The 19,808-nt window shown below is 38.9% G+C and overlaps 1 protein-coding gene across 2 annotated transcripts in view; it reads left to right on the forward strand.

Annotated features, from left to right (window-relative positions):
* Positions 1 to 19,492, forward strand: part of Cab39l (calcium binding protein 39 like) — a 142,163-nt gene extending 122,671 nt beyond the window's left edge. For both annotated transcript variants that reach the window (XM_010636983.3, XM_010636982.3), the window contains 2 exons: positions 5,049 to 5,192; positions 18,527 to 19,492. In XM_010636983.3, the coding sequence (XP_010635285.1) occupies positions 5,049 to 5,192; positions 18,527 to 18,706 (324 nt within the window). In that variant the 3' untranslated portion in view covers positions 18,707 to 19,492. The remainder of the gene's footprint in view (positions 1 to 5,048; positions 5,193 to 18,526) is intronic.
* Positions 19,493 to 19,808: the final 316 nt, after the last annotated feature.

Consider the following 19,808-nt stretch of genomic DNA (forward strand, 5'->3'; position numbering starts at 1 on the left):
TTGAGACAGGAACTCACTATGTAGTTCAGCCTGGCTTTGAACCCGCTATGTAGCCCAGGCTGGCCTCAAACTTGCTTCATTCCTCCTGCCTCGGCCTCCCCGGTGCTGGGTTTACAGGTGTGCACCACCACCCAGCTCTGTTTGACAGTTTTTAAATGTATTTTATCTGTGGTGATTTGCATCAGCCACGACCTGCTTTCCACTGTACCTATGCCCCCGCGGCTCCAGTTTCACTTGCCAACTTCCAGCCTGTCAGCAGTCTTTATTGAGGCAAAAACTCATACAGGGTGATCCACGTGGAAAAGAAAGCCCACAGCGTGCTGGAACTTGTGAGGAGATCAAGCCGTGCATGGTACTGAACTCCAGGCAGAGACTGTGGCCAGAACTCTGTACTCCCTCCTGTGGAGAGCTTGCCCAGAGCAAAGATAAGGACAGATCCAGGGGTCACAACTGCGTACCTCAGGAATGGAGTGCTTTGTTCCTGAAGGACCACAAGAACAGCCAAAATAGGGGGAGCTTGTCCGTGTCACAGGAGATGGTGGCCCTGGAGGGGACGTGGCAGTTGGAATAGTAAACAGAGGTAATCCTGCTCTAAAGGGCCAGCATGTGAGAAATGGCCGGTAAATTTTCCGAACACCTCCTCTTTTCAGTGTGTCTGTCAGACATTGCACTGAAGTGGAGAGATTCGTGTGAACCAAGTTGGGAGAAAGAAAACTGAAGGCTGTAGTCTAGAATTATCCTTGTACCACATTTAGCAGTGACAAGAACGCGAACAGATGTTTGCTGTGATTGATTTTCTCTAGGACCTTAGACAAAGTCATACAGCTGACAGTTACTTTTTTAGCTCATGATCACCTTCCCAGCCTTATTCCTGCCTTTTCTTTCCTACTATTCTAGCATGCCCTCCGACCCAGGTCCTGATTGTCCTTGATCTTTTGTCTGGATGTCTTTAGCCCCACTTTTCCTGGTCTCCTTCCCCTGTGAAATGATTTGGGCAGAGTCTCATTTTTTCTGCCGAGGATGAATCTGGGCTTGGACATGCTACTCAAGCACTTTTCCACTAAGCTGTGTTGGCAGTTTAGAACTATCATTTATTAAATAAATCAAATTAAAATTTACAAATAAATATCCCTACTAATTATCTCCAGAATTTATTATCCCCGGAGTTCTATCGCTGGAAGGAATTGATGTATTCTAAATCAACATTTCAGACTAGACTATGAATGAAACTTGTTCCTACCAACTTGCAGTTGCAGTTGGACCTGTCACATTTGGCTACCTTTCCTTAATAAAATCCTTTATAGTTAAATGTCTCACTCATTTATTTACAAAATGGTAAAACCAAGCACTGGTCAGAGAGTGAAAAAAAAAAAAACTCTGATAAAGGCCAAATAAAGCATACATAAGAAGGTAGAATGTTTTAAAATGCTTCATAAAGGGTTGGCTTTTTGGAGTATTAGATTATAGGCAGAGATGTTGCTTAAATGATCTTGGATCCGTCCTGTTCAGGGAAATAGAAAGGTAGATGTTTGCAAAATGGTTCACATATAAACACTCAGCTCATTAAATATTGTCTGCTCTTTTCTTTGATAGAAAAATGTTCTGGGAAGCTCCACTGAAGGTGTTTTGGTTTTTTCTTTTGGAAGTTAGATCTATGGTAGCAGTGTATTCTATTCTGACAGAACCATGTTTGTATATATGAATTCTGTAAAGTTTTGTTCATAGATTTTTTTACATTTGTAGATCCCAAGAGAGGTTAGATATTATCATAGTAAATGACATAATAAACTGGCTTAAGAACTATGTTATTTTCTGGTTCCAAAGTTTTGCTACCTGCTGGCTTTTGTTAAGCATATTCTGAATTTTCCAGACTGTCTTGGTCTTTAGGTCCTTAGAATCGTGGTGTCAATAAAAAGTAATTAACAGAGAAATTCCTTTGCCTCATATAACAGTGTCGGGATTTATTTCTTATCTTATTCAGAGGGCTAGCATTTAATTACTAGCAAGGAAGATTATAATTCAAAAGAAGCTTGGTGAAATTCTTGGCTCTGATCAATTTCATTAAAACAAAAAAAAACTCAGTTCCATTTACTGCCTGGTTTTACTACTACTAGGAGTCATATAAAATAAAATTTAAATAAGTAAAATATAAATTTTTCCATTTACTTAGTATAGTATTACTTACATGCTTTGTACATTTTCTCATCATTAGTGTTAATTAAAACAGATTAACAGTTAATGGCCAGAACGCTCAGAGTTAGACAGGATGTTACAACAATTAGTTGTATAGGAAATCTGTGAAATTGTATGTATGAGCAGAGAATAAATTGGATAGAATTTATATGTAGGTATCTGCATATAATAAGAATTAAAGTCACTTCATCTGATAAATGTAACCTCAACAAATATCGTTGATATGTATGTTTGTATATTTTAAGGATAAATTTTCAAAAACTGAAATATTTTTGGCCAAAACCTTATGTTATATCTGTATGTAATATGTATGCTCTTTAATGGTAGATTAAATAGATACCTTTAGAAGCTAAATAAATCTCTTGTCAGCTGTACAACTCAGAAGTTTTGAGGGTCAGGGAGCCATCCCTTTGACATGTAAACATCTAGGGAATAGCACTCCAACCTCCCTGACACCCAGGGGTTTCATGTAGGAACTTTCTTCTAAACTATAATCATTTGCTTATCAGAGAGATAAATGAGGTTATATTATCCAAATAAAGCCAAATTGGGGTTTTTTTTTTAAAGACTTAAAATTACCAAGTGAATTTAGGTGAACTCTGAAGAATGCACGGGAATGAATGGTGCTGTCAAGTCTTACAGGAGGCTTTTTGTTGTTGTTGTTTGTTGTTATTTATTGGGGCTTTTCTGAGACAGAGTTTCACTGTGTAGTTCAGGCTGGCCTCAATCTCACAGCAATCCTCCTGCCTCAGCCTCCAAGTGCTGGGTTTATAGGTGTGTGCCATGCTGCCTGGTGGGGCAGCTTACTTTTCATCTTGAGACCTTATTAGCAGTGGGCTGTAGCTGCTTGTGTGTATACAGAGGTGGAATTTTATGTCTTTGAAATCTCTTTTTCACAGAGTATCCACAGTGTAATGCTTATTTAATAATAAAACTGTTTTGCTTCTTCTCTGCCTTTCATGAAGAAGAGGTCTGTTGCTAGGATGCACCCCAGTGGCATCCACATGGATCACACGGGTAGTTAGGGGCACAGAGAGGAACCATACCCTTAGGCAGGTGCACAGATAACTGCACTGCAGGACAAATGGGAACAAAAAGGAGCACAGAAGCAGGCGAGGCAGGAGACTTGAGTGGGAGAGGAGATGGGGCTTCCCTAACCATGCATCCGAGCCAGACCAAGGGTCAGATGGTTTTACAGGCAGACAGGTAAGAGGTAAGAAGCCAGAGGAAGGCAGTAACCTTGAAACCAGGAACAAAGAGTGTGCAGTTATCTTTATATACTACAGGGGGGTTGCTGGAGAACGAAGATTAACGATTTTGTTACACTGCGAGTATCCAGCAGTGGCCATCCTCTTTTTCAGGTTTAGAAGACATTATTTTACTGCACTAAACCTCCAGGTGTGCAGTTCTTATTTGTTAAATAGACAAAGACTGCATCCTGCACAGAGGATCCTTGCTGGCAGCTGTGCATGCACACACACCTGTATACACCTCGGTTCTGTTGTGAGAGATGCTAGCCCCCATTCTATGAGCTTTTTCCTCCCATCCAGGATTCCTGTAAACATCTATGCAGTCTATTGTTATCCTGAGGTTTCAGAAAAAGCCCAGTGAACAGAGAATGACAGAGAAGTGGATCTTCCATAGGAACTCACGTGATGGTGCATTGCACCACCTGTTTCAGGAGTTACTCTTGAACAAAAGTTCCGGAGATAGGTAGAGCAACCGTGCCTTCAGCCATGTTCTGGATGATCTTCAACTCTTTTCACTTTGGGCATTTTAATTTTGTTTTAAAATAATTTTACATTTGGGGAGCCTGTATTTATTTTTGCCATCATAAAATGTTTTGCTTCTTCATAAAAACTTGATGCACGTAAAAAGTTAGGATATTGATTCAGAGTCACTGATTCCCCCCTCCCCAGCTTTATATAAGGTTTTATAGTAAAAGTTCAGGGCAAGGTAAGAGTTACTTAACATAGAACTGTGTTTCTAGTAAATTCCTATAGTACATTTGTTGGGAATAAAAGGATAATTGTAGAATCAATTTTATTATTCCCATAATACGCAATACATTTTGGAAAGCAGGAAAATTAAGGGACAAAAATTAGTTTATTTATATCTCTTGATGAGCTGCAACAGTGACTAGCTGGAAAAAAGTGCTTTAAGCCTCAATGTTAGTGAAACCATATGAAATGACACCTACCGCTTTATGCCGTGTATGTGCACGCACGCACGTGTGTGTGTGTGTGTGTGTGTGTGCGTGTGTTTTACTGGTAATTGAATCCACGGCTTTTGCGCTGAGCTGCATTCCCAGTCTTTTTTTATTTTTTATTTGAGACAGAGTCTCACTAAGTTGCTGAGTTCCCCAGGCTGCCCTCAAATTTGTGATTCTCCTGCCTCATTCGAGAATTATAGGCGTGCACCTTGCCCAGCTACATGTCTTCTTTTTAAGATATACTTAAACTCTCATTTTTTTCCACAATACCATTCCTTTTTTTTTTTTTTTTTTTTTTTCGCCCCGTTGCCTTTCTTCTTTTTAAGAAATTCTTAAACCTTCATTTTTTTCCCCAATACCATTCCTTTTTTTTTTTTTTTTTCGCCCCGTTGCCTTTCTTCTTTTTAAGAAATTCTTAAACCTTCATTTTTTTCCCCAATACCATTCCTTTTTTTTTTTTTTTTTTTGCATGGGGGATCAAACTCAGGTCCTTGTGCTTGGTTGGCAGGCAGTGGAGCCTATTTACTATATAATAGCATATAACAATACTATTCTTATATTTATATTTTGTGTTTTAGTGAGATATATTTGTATAAGGCAATTGTGAGAAAGATAACAGGTTTCACTTTGTTTTTTCTTGTAGCTGCTAGGTGAACTGATCCTGGATCGCCACAATTTTGCCATTATGACCAAGTACATCAGCAAGCCGGAGAACCTAAAGCTGATGATGAACCTTCTTCGAGATAAGAGTCCCAACATCCAGTTTGAGGCCTTTCATGTCTTTAAGGTGAGGAACAACCGAAAGAAATAATGTTGTACATAGTTTTATTTTTTGTTTTTTTCAGTTTTAAATGACAAGTTCCCTGGTTTTTACTCTCCTTCACAGAGAGAAAATTAAATCAGCAGTCTTTTTGTTTTGCATAATTTAGATGCAATTTTAGAACTATTGTAGTGAATTTATTTTTCCAATACCAGGAATCAAGGCAAGTGTGGAACCATGGAACTAAATTTCTGGCCCTGTAATGAATTCTCAGTTCTAAACAATTTGCTAATTAATCCATATTTTCAAATATTTTCTTTTTTAAAAATAATTATTGATTGACTGTATTCTCTTACTAACCTAGTTGCATATATCATTCCTTCAATATAGCAATTAGGCAAATTTCTCTTTGGCTATTACATACAAATTATAAATTCAAAATTTCTTGTCCACAACTACCTGACCTACTGTTAGCTTCCCATCCAACACTTGGTTTTTCTGAGAGAGGGTCTCACTATGTAGTTGAGATTGATCTGGAACTCACTATGTAGCCCAGGCTGGTCTTGAACTCATAGCAATCCTCCTGGCTCAGCCTCCCGAGTCCTGGGATTACAGGCATGCGCCACCACGCCCAGCAAGAAATTTGGGTCTTTTTCTAATATTTTTCTTTAGCAGGGTAGTAAAATCACTTCCTAGAAATGTGAAATAATAGATCTATAAGGCATGTGGGAGAAAACTAATCTGTAATCCCATAGTTCTAACTACTATAAATTTTATTTTCCTGTGCACCTATCTGAGGGTTCTTTGTACAGGTAGATTCAAATTGTACTAATGATATTCTCATTTTATCACTTAATGCAATAATATAGGTAAACATTTTCACCGGTGTTATATGTAGCTTTCAAAGCTAATAGGTTTTGGTGGGTTTTTTTGTTTGTTTATCTTGTTTTGTTTTGTTTTGTTTTTTACATCCTAGTTAATCATTGAGTATATTTATTCTAGTATACTTAAATAGTCCAGTGTTATTGATATTTAGGATATTTCCATTTTTTTTTACTTCTGTAAGTAACGCTGCAATGTACATTTTGTGTACCCAGCAAGATTTTTCCACATTTAGGATTATTTTCTTCTGATGGATTACTAGAATAGAACTACGATTCAGAGAGCTCCAGGATTTTTTTTTGGAAAGGCCTTTATACTACAATATATATTCAGTGATAGAATTTATAAATCTGTAAGCGGGAGACATTTGTGAGTTAATTGTTGCTTTCAAAAGTGAAAAAAAAAGTTTAGTCTTCCAGCCACCAGATATTTGAAAGCCAGTAGAGTATGTAAAATCCTAACTTAAATTCTACTCATTTCCATGTGAAATCATAACAGAACTTTTCCTGGAACTTGAAAAGCAGGTTCTAAAATTTAGAATAGTAGAAGTGGCAAAAGATGGGAAATCTACCCTGCTAGATATTAGGATCCTGGGTAGGACTAAATCTCAAAAAAGATTTTTTTTAAGTAGAATAGACAAATGCTAAAAATATATAATTTACTCAAAGTTTAAAAATATACAAGAATGCTATGTGTGGATTCATACGTGTATACTTATAGTCTCAGGAGAGTGAATAATGAAAACTGTCCAAAAGCCTTGTTATATTTGCATTTAGAAGCCTGTAGCCAGGTCGTGGATTTTGCTTAGTGGATCCACCACCTGCCTCGCAAGTGCAAGGTCCAGAGTTCAATCTCTAGTACCAAAAAAATTAAAATAAAAAATAAAAGCCTGTAGCCATTAGAACTGATGGTATAAATATGTGGTCTGATATACTTCTCTCTATTTTCTTATCTGTGTTAGAATTCTTTCATAAAATATAAACAAATTGGATTAAACAAAAATAGAATGCCATAGGCCTGGGAAGCACTGCCATTATAAAGTGATATGCCTTCTTAAGACCCTTCTGACTGCCACAGGGACTGTAGAAGGCCGTGTGTCATGTTATTTAGCTGTATTCTATCAATCATCCAAGATGAGAACACATTTTATAATTTTGTCCAAAAATGCATTTTTAAGGAGGATTTAGTGTGTGGCAAAATAGAAATAGCCTGCTTCCATCCTCAGAGGGTCAGAATTGGATAGCAGTGGGTACATTTAAAATGCTTGACCACTTGTTTACTTGTACCTGTATAAAGTGAGCCTGCCCTGCACCCCAGCTATGTTCCTTCTATTCAGGTTAGGAACTTGTTTACTTCCCCAAAATAATATTTTGCTATTTCGAAAAAATAACAGCTGAGTCCTGTGAATTTTTTTCACAGTACTTTTTAATAGTTTTCCCTAGAAGGAACTTCTATAAAAGGTGCAAAAAATTGTTGTTAATCTGCACTTTAGGTTTAACTGGGCATTTCTCTTTTTCTTTGTTAACTCTGATAACCCTAAACAGGAAGGACTCGCTATCATATCGATTCTCAGGTATGTAGACAAGAGCAGGGTCCTGGGTAATAATACAGTGTCTTTGAAAAGTGCCATTTTCTGACAAGCATCATAATGTTAAATAGCCAGAACTTTTGTGACCTGAAGGTATAGATAGAGGCTTTCCTCCTGACATACTTTCCTTCAGAAACCAAGGGCTTATGGATCTGGAAACCAGAGAATGAGGAAACCAAACCAGTGTCGCCAACAAAACTGCCTATAATCCCAGCACTCTGGGAGGCTGAGGCAGGAGGATCAGCGAGGGCAATTTAGATAGCAATTTAGTGAGACTCTGTCTCAAAATAAAAAATAATAAAAGGGCTAGGGGCCGAGGACATAGCTCAGTACTAAAGCCCTTGGTTCAATCCCCAATAGCACAAAAGCAAAAACAAAAAAACTGCTGATGGAGCCAGAGTACACTGGGGACTGTGCTCACAGAAAGCATCTGACTTGCCGTATTATTTGTAAATTGTACAGGAAAATCAGAGTCAGATTGGCTAAGAGCTCAGTGATGAACACTGTAGAGTCACAGACCTGTGAAGGACAAAAATGAGCTAAGAATGTGAAGGTGCAAGTAGCAGAAAACCAGGGAGAACAAGTAACAGCTAGTTGGAGGCCTCTGATGCATAATGGGTATAATGCTGGAGTAAAGTTTATCTTCACAGCTCTGGGGACCTTGAGGTTGGTCCTCTTGTCAGGTAAATGAGGTTTTGTTTTTCTTTTCTTTTTTTTTTTTTTTTAAGGATCCCTGGAGAAAGAGACTCCATAGTCCCTCTGAGGTACTTCCCTGAAGAAGGGTGTTGAGAACCCAGAGATGCTAAAAAGATGATTGACAACACCTATGTAGACAGATTTAAAGCACTAATACATCTGGGCATGGTGCACACATTTAGTCCTGGAGCCTCTGGAGGCTGAGACAGGAGCTTTGCAAGTTCAAGCCCAGCCTGAGCAACTTAGTGACTTTGCAAGACCTTGGCTCAAAATAAAAATGGCTGGGGATGTAGCTCACTGCAAAGATCCTGGGTTCAATTTCCGGTATTGCTCCTCCCCCAACCTAAGAGACCTAAAAAAAAAAAAAAAAAAGCTACTGAGAAATTTGATGTTGTTATGTGAGAAAAACTGAACACTTCATAGAATGCCATAATCTGAGACAAATCAGATATCTCAATACAGAAGCTGAGGAGGTACACTATAAATAAAGTAGATTTCCAGAGGATGGGCTTTGAGACATTGGAGTAAGTTATTGAAAACGGTCATAGAATCACCTTTCCAGAGAGCCTTTGAGGGGGAAAAAAAAAAATCGACATCCAGGAGGATGTGGAAAATTACACGGGGGAGGATGAATTAGCTGAATTCTTGAGGTCTGTTGGTTGAAAGTCTATTCTTTCTATCACTGATTGTGGTAAAGTGTATTAGTAGCATAGATTCATCTTTTTATAGTATTTTTAGGAAAAATAATACTATACTCTTTGGTTAGAAGATATTTCATTTTTCTAATATATCATTCAATATTATCGTGTAATATTATTTAGATTTTCTCATTCTGCATTGGTTTCTGTATTATGGTAATATAATGGAGGCGAAATCATTTTTATCATAGAATGTAATTGCAAGTAATAACAAGCAAAGAATATCTTTTAAGCTGGAAAAAAACTTCAAAATAGTTAAAATGAGCTATTAAGGATACGTGTGCGTGCTTGTGTGTTGCCAGGGACCAAATCCAGACCCTTGTATGTGCTGAGCATGCCCTGTGCCACTGACTCACATCCCCAGCCCGGTTATTGGGTTAAAATTTGACAGCACATGTTTTGGGAAGCAGTTACTGCTATGTGTGACATTGGTGGTGACTTCTGAGGGAAGTGACAACAGTGACTAAATGAGCAATTGCTAAATGTTTACAAGGATTATTTCTTTTACTCCTCCCAAAACCTAGCGAAGTTTTGGTAATTAAAGTAGGTGACGTACTGTGGGTGAACCTTAGAATCATGCTAAATGAAAGTCATAAAGACTACACATTATTTTGATATGAAATGCCGAGAATAGGCAAACTTCTAGAGGCAAGAGTAGATTAATGGTTTGCTAGAGATGGGGGTCAGAATGGGAGATGACTGCTAATGGGTCTAGAGCTTCTTTTTGGGGTGGTAGAAATGTCCCATAGTTGTCTATAGTGATACACAGCTCTGAATATGCAAAAACTCATTGAAATGTACACTTTAAATTGGTGAACTGTATGCATATGAATTATATGTTAATAAAGCTGTTTTTAAAAGCTTTAAAACTATTATGAAATAGGGGTTATCAGGAGACTATATTTCACCAACAAAATGGCCTATAAACTTTGAATTATTCAATTAAAATTAATGTATCTTATTGTTAAGGAAATTTCCAAACATCCACCACGTCTGGTTGTCAAAAGGCAATAATTATTAAAAAAACAAAACAAAACAAAATTTAGAAAGAAGGCCCTAAACAGATTCTGTTTCTTTGAAGTACTAGTTTACTTAGAAGTTTGTGGTTTTGTTTGTTTGTTTTGTTGTTGTTGCTGTTGTTTGGGTTTTTTGGGGTTTTTTTTTGGTACCAGGGATTGAACTTGGGTCCTTGCGCTTGCAAGGCAGGCCACTGAACCGCTGAGCTAAATCTCCGGCCCTAGAACTTTTAAGGATGAGAAAATGTCATTATAGTTTTACCCCAGACTCTTTCCCCCTCCTTACCTTTGTCTTTTGTTGTTGTTTTTTGAGACAGGGTCTTGCTCTGTAGTTCAGGCTGTCCTTGAACTTACTATGTAGCCCAGGCTGGCCTCGAACTCTCAGCAATCCCCCTGTCCCTTCCCTGCCTCTGCCTCCCCAGTAGCTGGGAATACAGACTGCACCACCACGTCCAGCTCGCCTTGGCCTTATCTTAAGCAGTACCAGTTTTGAACCAAACTGTTCCGAGGGAGTTGCCCTCCTGAAGCGAGAACATGAGGCTGTCTGGGGACTATGCTGCAGCCTTGGGAAAGTGCTCAGTACAGCCCTCAGGAAGCCTCGGGCCCCACAGCCTGTACAGGTAATCCTACTCACCTTCTTGGGCTTCGTCTCACGAGTGGCGCAATAAAGGTGGCCCAAGGACAAAAAGATGTCATACACAAGTCTAACGCAACGTCCAGTGCATAGCAAGGATTCAAACATTGAGACTCTAGTGCTAAATCTTCCAAGTGGTTTCACTCAGTGAATGTATCAAATGTCAAAAACATATTATTAAGCAAAAGATCAGGTTACAAGCCAGTGTGTACAGAATGCAAGCTCAGTTTTGTTTACAATATATTTGTATATAGCTATGTGCACAGAAAACAGTGCAGGAAGGATGTACCAAATATGGTTATCTTTTGGTGGAGGAGTTAAGTGGTTAGGTTTGTTTTATTTTATTTTTTATATTGATTCAATGATCAGTTGTGTTGCGGTGCTAGAACAAAACACCAGACCTTACACACATGTGCTTGGCACACACACACACACACACACACACACACACATACATAATTTGAATTTTTGGAAACTTTGTGCTGTCTACTTTGGAAAAAGTTATCCCAATTTACTGTGTTGAGTTGGCACTGTACAGAAATTGACACCCATATTGGTCTAGAAATGTTATTTTTTTTTCCATTTGTACAGGGGTAACGCACTGTACTAAATATGTAAGGTCATATCTACATGGGTTTGATTACAGATACTAATAAAGTATTCTCTAAATAATGAAAAAAAAGAATAAGACTATAAGAGTGAGAAGCAATTTAAATATGTTCAGGGACCATTTTCATCTCAGAATTAAGGATTATTTTAATCTTACATCATTACCTTTTCTCTTTTACTTTCCTTTTTAGTTTTATGTTAGGACTCCCTATTTTCAATGTTCATACAGAGATTTCTTTAACTGAAATACCGAATAGTTTCTCTGGTGTGAAAAACTATAATAGTACAGAAGATCCTAATGAGATAACTGACAATGTGAAATAGGAAGTAAAGGGCTAAAGGTGTAGGGAAAGTGGGAAGGGTGGGGGAAAGGTAATAAGGGAGAGGAAAAAAATAAGAGAAACTGAAAAAATGGAAATAAAGTGTTTGTGAATGGGGAGGGGAGCAGGGGGTGAAGGGAGGGCAAGGACAAGGGGAAAAAATGAGAATCAAGACTATCATGTAAAGGTACAGGATCCCAATAATGAATATAATTGTATTGTATACCTAGATTGTACCAATAAACTAAAAAAAAATGGAGAGAAAAATATTTTTGGTTCAGAAAACTAAAAATATTTGAGTGTGGCCATGATATTTACCTTTCTGTCATACTAGAGAAGCCATAAATCACATCTCTGAGACATGTTATATAAACTAAGGGACACCAGCAACAAGACTGCATTCTAAAAGGAAGTCACAGGCAGTTTTCCTGTTAAATTGTTTTGGTGTGTTTTGAGAAATGTTTTATGAAAAAAAATGAGGACAGCAGAGAGAGCCCAAAGAAACTATTCTGAATGCAATGGTCAAAAGCTTTAGTTCCCCATTATTTTTTAAGAAGTGTGTTCCTCTGCATCAGTGGTCTGTGGCAAGCTGTCCCCAGGGACTCATGCACAATTGCCACAGTTGCCTACAATCAGTAACTACCTTGAGAAGCAGCAGAGGTCAGGAGCTATAAAAAACAAAAATAAGGGAAAATTTAAAACTTGAAAACAAACATTTTTCTCAGGTTTGTGGTACAGGGTATGGGTTTAGTGGAGCCAATCCAATGATGCCTGTCTGCAAATTGCACCACTGTTTTTAAACAGAACCTTAGTTTTTAAAAATATTTACCCCCACCTTTTTTTTTTTTAGAAATGAAAACTGTTGTGAGTTATTCATGTAGTTACCACAAAATGCCAGACAATTTTTAGCTAAAACTTCACATCAATTCCATTGTAAACAAATAGTTACCAGAAGAGGTCCAGGGTTTGGCTCCAGGATGCAATTTCCTAACATACAAATAGGTATCATATCAACATCATCAGACCCTTTGTGTAACATTGTAAACAAGCCTGCAATACCTTTTTTTTTTTTGTAACAATTTTAGTTTATTGTAGTAAAAGTCATGTAAGATTCACATATGAACCATCTTAAGGTATTACAATTCAGTGACATCCAGTATATTTACAGTGTTGTACAACCATCCCCACTGTCTACTTCTGGGACATTTCATCACCGTAAAAGCAAACCCTGTACTCATCGAGCAGTCCCTCCCAATTTTTTCTTGCCTCCACCCCTGACAACCACCAATCTGCTTCCTAGCTCTGTGGGTCTGCCTATTCAGGATATTCTGCATAAATGGGATCAACTCCACATTGTACTACGAGCCCTCAGTGTTTCATTTCTGTTAATGTAGAGATCATGTATGGCTATTCCGTTGTGTGATACTTAGATTATTTCCACTTTGGACTAGCATGAGTAGTGCTGTAATGAAATTAGAGTGCAAGTTTTTGTTTGAACAAATGTTTTCCATTGTAAGAATGCAACTGTTCAGTCATGTGGTGATTCAACATTTAACTTACCGAGGAAATGCCAAACTGTTTTCCACACAAGCCGCACTACTGAACATTCCTAGTGCAAAGTACAGGGTTCCAGTTGCTCTTTGAGACACTTACTATCAGTTTTATTTAATTGTACACATCCTAGTAGCATAAAAAAATATCATTGTGGTTTTGATTTGCATTTCCCTAATGACTAATTTGGAGCAATTTTAATGTGTTTATTGGCCATTTGTGTATCTTTGAAGAAATGTCTGTTGAAGTATTTTGTCTTTTAAATGGATTGCTTATTTTTTGTTGGGTTGTAAGGGTTCTTTATATATTCTGGATGCATAGCACTGCTTGGATATGTCATGTGAAAATATTTTCTCTAATTCTATGCATTTTCTTCTTATTCTATGAAGTGTCCTTCAATACACTAAAATTTTAAATTTTTTTTTCCACTACTGCACCCAGGGCTTCCTGAATGCTAAGGCAAGCACTCTACCACTGAGCTACATTCCTAGCCTTTTTGCTTGATGTTTGGTTGATTGGTTGGTTTGTTGGTACCAGAGATCGAACTCGGAGCCTTGTGTTTGTGAGGCAGGCCATGGCACCACTGAGCTAAATCCCCAGCCCTATTTGTTTGTTTGTTTAAAGATAAGTGTCTCATTAAGTTGGCCATGCTGGGCTGGCCTGAAATTTGCAATCATCCCACCTCAGCCTCCTGAGGAACTGGAATTACAGGTGCCTGGTTTAAAGTTTTAAATTTTGACAAATTTCAATTTATCTGTTTTTTCACTGCTTGTGCCTTTGGTATTCTATCTAAGAAACCATGACCAAATCCAAGATTATGAACATGTACCCCAATATTTTTCTAAAAGCTCATATATTTAGGTTTTGATTTTCAATTAATTTTGTGTAAGGAAGGTGTGAGGTTGTGAGGTAAGGGCCCACCCTTCATTCTTTTGCAAGTAGATTCCCAGTTGCCCCATGTTGAATTTTTTTTTTTTTAAATCATGAGACCTTGGTATTGGATCTTGTCAGATACTTCTCCTTTATTAGCTGGGGTGATTGACTATGTGGTTTTCCTTCATTCAATTAATTCATATATTAGTTTCCTAAGACTTCTAAAACATTGAAGCACAAGCAGAGTGGCTTTAAGCAACAGACATTTATTGTCTTACAACTCTGGAGTCCAGAAGTCCAAAGACAAGGTCTCGGCATGATTGGTTCCTGTAGGAAACTCTGGGGAAAGGAGACTCTTTCCATCCTCTCTCTCTAGCTTCTGATTCTTGTCAGTAATCCTTAGCATTCCTTGGCTTGCACAGACATCACTCAGTTCTCTGTCTCCATCTTCATGAGACGTTTCTGTCTACATCCTTGTATTTCTTTGTGTCCACAGTTCACTCTTCTTATAAGGACAACAGTAATTGGAAGGGCCCCCTAAACCAATATGATCTCGTCTTAACTTGATGACTGTGTATACCGCCTTTTGCAAACAAGATCACATCCAGATACCAAGGGTCAGGACATGAATAGATCTCTTTCGGGAACACAGCTAACCCAGTACATTGTGGGCTGGCTGATTTCCTTATTGGAACCATGTGGTATATAATTCTTTTAATATGCCTTTGGACTTAGTGTGCTAGTATTTTATTGAGGATTTTTTGTATATTTATTCATAACATATATTAGTAAGTTTTCTCTTACTGTCCTATCTTTAGTGTGAGGATATTGCTGGTCTCAGAATGAGTTAGGAAGTGTTCCTTGTTGAGGAAGAATTTGTAAAATATTCATGTTAATTTTTCTTTAAATTGATAGAATTTACCAGTAAAGTCATCTGGCCCTGGGCTTTTTGTTGTTGTGATTTTTGAAAACTTACTGACTTGATATCTTGTGATAGATCTGTTCATATTTTCTTCTTGAGGAATTTAGTCATTTCACCCAACACATTGCTGTATAGTCATTCATAGTATTCTTTTGTTGTTGTTTCTGTAAGGTTGTTAGCAATGTTCCCACATCCATTTCTGATTTCATTGAATCTTCTCTGGTTTTTGTCACTCTAGCTAATGGCTTGAACCAACTTTTCATTCTCTCTGTAGTTTTTCTGTCTTCCATTTTGTTTTTTCTCTGCTCTACTCTTTATTGCTTCCTTTTATTGCTTTGGTTTAGTTGACTTTCCTTTTTCTTGTACCTTAAGGTAAAGTTAGGTTATTGCTTGAGATGTTTGGATGTAGGTATTTATAACTATAAATTTCTCCCAAGTATTATTTTTGATGCATACATATGTTCTGGTTTATTGTGTTTTGTTCTCATATGTCTTGAAGTACTTCTAGCTTCCTTTGTGATGTTTTTGTCCCAGCAATTCTTTAATATTAAGAGGACCTTAAGCCAGGCATGGTAGTGCATGCCTGTAATCGCAGCACTCGGGAGGCTGAGGCAGGAGGATCACTGTGAGTTCGAGACCAGCCTGAACTACATAGTGAATTCCAGGTCAGTCTCAACTACATAGTGAGACCCTGTCTCAAAAAAAGCAAAAAAAAAAAAAAAAAAAAAAAAAAAAAAAGAGGACTTTAGGGTACTTTGTAGCTCAAAAGGTCAAATATCAATAGCTCATGGCTCTAGACCTGCCAAGCGAAAGCTTGGGAGAGCCTTTTCCTTCCCTGTTCTGGTCTATGGGCCTGGCTGAGGTGCATTTTTTATGGGTGATCAGTGAGCCACTGGCAGACACAGGGACATGCAGAGGTTCAGTGAGCAAAATCCCCAAGGCCTTTAATGGAAGGACCAGAAACATCCAGAATTAATGTATCATATTTATATCATATTTAAACTCTTTCAGGATTGAATTGCCCAAATGAGTTGAATACTAGAGGTTCGTGGATTTTGGCTTCCAATTTTGAACCTCCCCTGGCAAAATGTCACATTTTATCGTTTTTCACAAATGCAAACAAGCACCGTGGGTTTGATCCCAGCTTCAGTCTCACCAGTTCTGTGTGTGTGGAGCAGCAGTGATCCCCGCTGCTGACCCCCACTGACTGCCTGCCAACACCGGGCCCTCTTCCAGTGCCTGTGAGAATAGAATACACATAGCATTCTCACGAAGCCTCACGATTGCCTAATGATACGTGCCATCCCTATCCTCACTTTGCCGATGAAGAAACTGGGTGCAGAGAGGTAAAGAAGTTTGCAGGATCATACACTAATATGTGGTGGCACCAGAGTTTGAATCTGGCTGTGCCTCCGTCTGTGGTCAGTCATCGTATCAGGCAGTCAAGTTTCTTAACTTCATTAAGCCTCAGTTTCCTTATTTATCAAATAGGGGTAACAGCCATCTTCCCCAAGAGTGCTGTGTGGATTAAGTATTCTGATGAATGTGAAGCACTTATCCCACTGAGTAAAAATAACCAGCTAGCATGGCTATAAGTAAGCGGTGTAAGGACGTGTATACAACTAGAGAGTGTTTTTTGTTTATTTGTTTGTTTGTTTTTTGTGGTACTAGGGATTGAATTTAGAACCTTGCGCTTGCGAGGCAGGTGTGGTGCCACCGAGTTAAATACCTGGTCCTTTGCAGCTAACCAGAACCAGAGTGATAGGGCGGTGACCAGGCCCTAAAATTAGGTCGGACATTTCACCTTAGCAGTCACAAGTCCCTGCTCTGCAGGGATGACAGAAGGTCTTCTGAAGACTCACATATATGCACATTCTCCAGCGCATCCCCACCGCTGCAGGTAGAGGCCCTCTTATTCTGGATGAAACTCCGCTAAAAAGGTTTGTGGACGCTGCTAACAGGGAGAAGTGGGATTTGGACACTGGTTATACCTGTCACTTAACTAGTGTCTGAGAGCCTACCCCGCTGTAACTCTCATCCCACCCTCACTCTTGTGGTTGTTCCCCCAGCCTGTGTCCATTCCACATTCCCGGAATTCTTTCTCTGTTGCCCCCATTTGTAAAATGGCTCGTGAACAGCTCACATGGTGCTACACCAGGAGCCCATCTGCCTCATACCTGAATCTTGTTATCTCCAGTTTCTTGATGCCACTGTCACCTTTTATTCCCCCCTTGTTGGTACTTAATATCCTGGTGGGGTTTTCTCCTGGTCTGCACTTGCTGAAGTAGAGGAAGCTTGCAGCCCCCTCTCCCCTATAGTAACCAAGCTTTGGCATTGTGCCTCCCATAGGGCTGTGCGTTACAGGGCCCACAAGGTAGGGCGCTAGACAGAGGTACTGCTGGGAAGCCCTTGGCTCTTTGGAGGAGTCAGGAGCCCAGAACAAGACACCAGAGAGCTCTATAGTGGTCAGGTACCCTTTGATCTTTATTCTAGCCTTATAGTCATATATGCAGCAGTAACTAAACAGTTCACCAAGCCATACTATAGTTTTGAGTAATTATGTCCTGTCATTATAGTCATTGCTGTCTGTCACAGTGTTGCTGAATTGTTTACTTGTAGTGCTGGGAATCAGGACCTCTCCTGTGTTAGGCACGTGCTCTCCCACTGAGCTACACTGTAAGCCGATAGCTAAATTGATATTTCTCCAGCTTGTAATTTCAACCAGAATTATGCATTAGAATCTTTGTGGAACTTTGTGAAAAAACGCAATTCCATACCTACCCTGCTGAGTTGGGATTGGGGGGTGGTCAATATATTCATGAAAATAATATCAGTGGTGACTCCTAAAGTGAAAAGGAGACTATTCACTTGAGTCTTTGTTTTAGTTTGGGTTTTTTTTTTGGTACCAGGGATCGAACTTGGGTCCTTGCACTTGCGAGGTAGGCCACCGAACCACTGAGCTAAATCCCCGGCCCTTGGTTTGTTTTTTTTGGTACTGGGAATTGAACTCAGAACCTTGTGCTTGCCAGGCAAGTGCTGTGTTGCTGAGCTACATGCCTGTCCCTGAGTCTATTATCTATTCAAAAAATAAATTGTTCTGTATGTTGTTCATGTTTACAAGCATATGTGCTAGGAGGAAGTGGGTCAAAATGTGCTTGGAGATGGTAGCTCACTGCTGGGGATAGAGTTGGAGAGGTGGACAGCAGGGGTTTGGTTCTATTTGTAATACTTTATTTCCTTAATAAGAGATTTGAAACAAAATGTCAAAATCAGTTTGTGTGGTGACTGTATTGGTGCCTGTTTTGTTATTTTCTGTTTGAAAGATTCATAGTTAAAATAAATGAATGCTTCAAGTGAAAATAAAAGTCCAAAATGTACCCAGATGACTCCAATGTGCTCCTGAGCTCCCAAGGAGACTGATGGGAAGGTGCCTTCCTGACCTAGCTGGGTAGGGAAGTAGCAGCGGGACCTTCTGTATGTTCAGGTCAGAAGGAGCACATGAAATAAGCAGGGCTCATGCGATCCTGGGGTGTGGTCCTGTCCTACATATTTGGTTTTTTTTTATCTTCTAGGTGTTTGTGGCCAGTCCTCACAAAACGCAGCCCATTGTGGAGATTCTGTTAAAAAATCAACCTAAACTCATTGAGTTTCTGAGCAGCTTCCAAAAGGACAGGACAGATGATGAGCAGTTCACCGATGAGAAGAACTACTTGATTAAACAGATTCGAGACTTGAAGAAAACAGCCCCATGAAGACTTCACTGCAATGCCAGTCTTTCGTTCTCCTCTGCCCAGTTTGTATGATGTCGTTTCAAAAAGTCACTGTTCTTGGGAAGTCCCTGGAGGTGACTGTTTTTTCTCAATTGATTGTCCAGGGTAGATGAAATATAAACATTTGAATGCAAAAATTAACCTGGAATAATAATATATTCATTTTAATCAAGTTTGTGATTATTTATGTGAAATCAAAGCCATTGTATTGGTAAAAGTAGTTTTAATTTGCAGAGCCAAGCCCAAGTAGGAGGAACTCAAATGCACCTCTGAAACCCAGGGTGGAGCCAATTTTGCCTATCTGTACTTTGTCAGATTCCTTGAGGCAGTGAAAGGTCACAGAAGATAAGGTCACTGTCACTGTATGCATCCTTTCCTCCCAGTCTAGTGTCCTCCGACTGTAATTAGTGGTTCCTGACTTCCTTCTTTTCCTGTGGCACATCCCATCCCATCTCTGACCCAGGCACATGCCTGTACACTGAGTGGAAGCATCTGAGTAGGACCAAGATGGCTTGGCAAGGGCCATGGGGGCACAGTGGACCAGGGCGTAACCTGCTCTCAGGAGAACTACAAACAAATGGTTCCAGAGAGTCACTGCTGCTCGCTGTCCACTTCTAGAGGGTCAGTAATGTCAGGATATTTTATTCCTGTCAATCTAGGGAGAATGCTTTATGAAGACAGTGTTTTTAGAGTGAGAATCATTGCATTGGGATTGCACTAGGTACAAACCATATCACCACCCTTCTTTCAATGGGTGATAATGCCCAAGGAAAGAGAAATTATTCGTGCATGAAAAACTTCTCAAGTGTCTATACATTTTTTCCAGTTTACTTTCTAATAAGCTTTCATTCTCTACCTTCCCATCAAAGACTTCACTGACAAGTTAGAAAACCTAAAAATTTTGGTCCCAAATACTCTCTTGATTACTATAATAACACATACCTGATCTGTGTTCCTTTAAAAGACATGGAAACAAAAAAATGCATTTTAAAAAGTCATAGTTTGTTTTCAGGCACCAAATATATAAAACATTTAAAGCTATAAGACATTAAAATTAAAACTGCTAATCTGCACTTTTATAATT

The sequence above is a fragment of the Fukomys damarensis genome, unplaced genomic scaffold (genome assembly GCF_012274545.1).
Source record: "Fukomys damarensis isolate Sample0158 unplaced genomic scaffold, DMR_v1.0_HiC HiC_scaffold_38, whole genome shotgun sequence".
Lineage (NCBI taxonomy): Eukaryota > Metazoa > Chordata > Mammalia > Rodentia > Bathyergidae > Fukomys > Fukomys damarensis.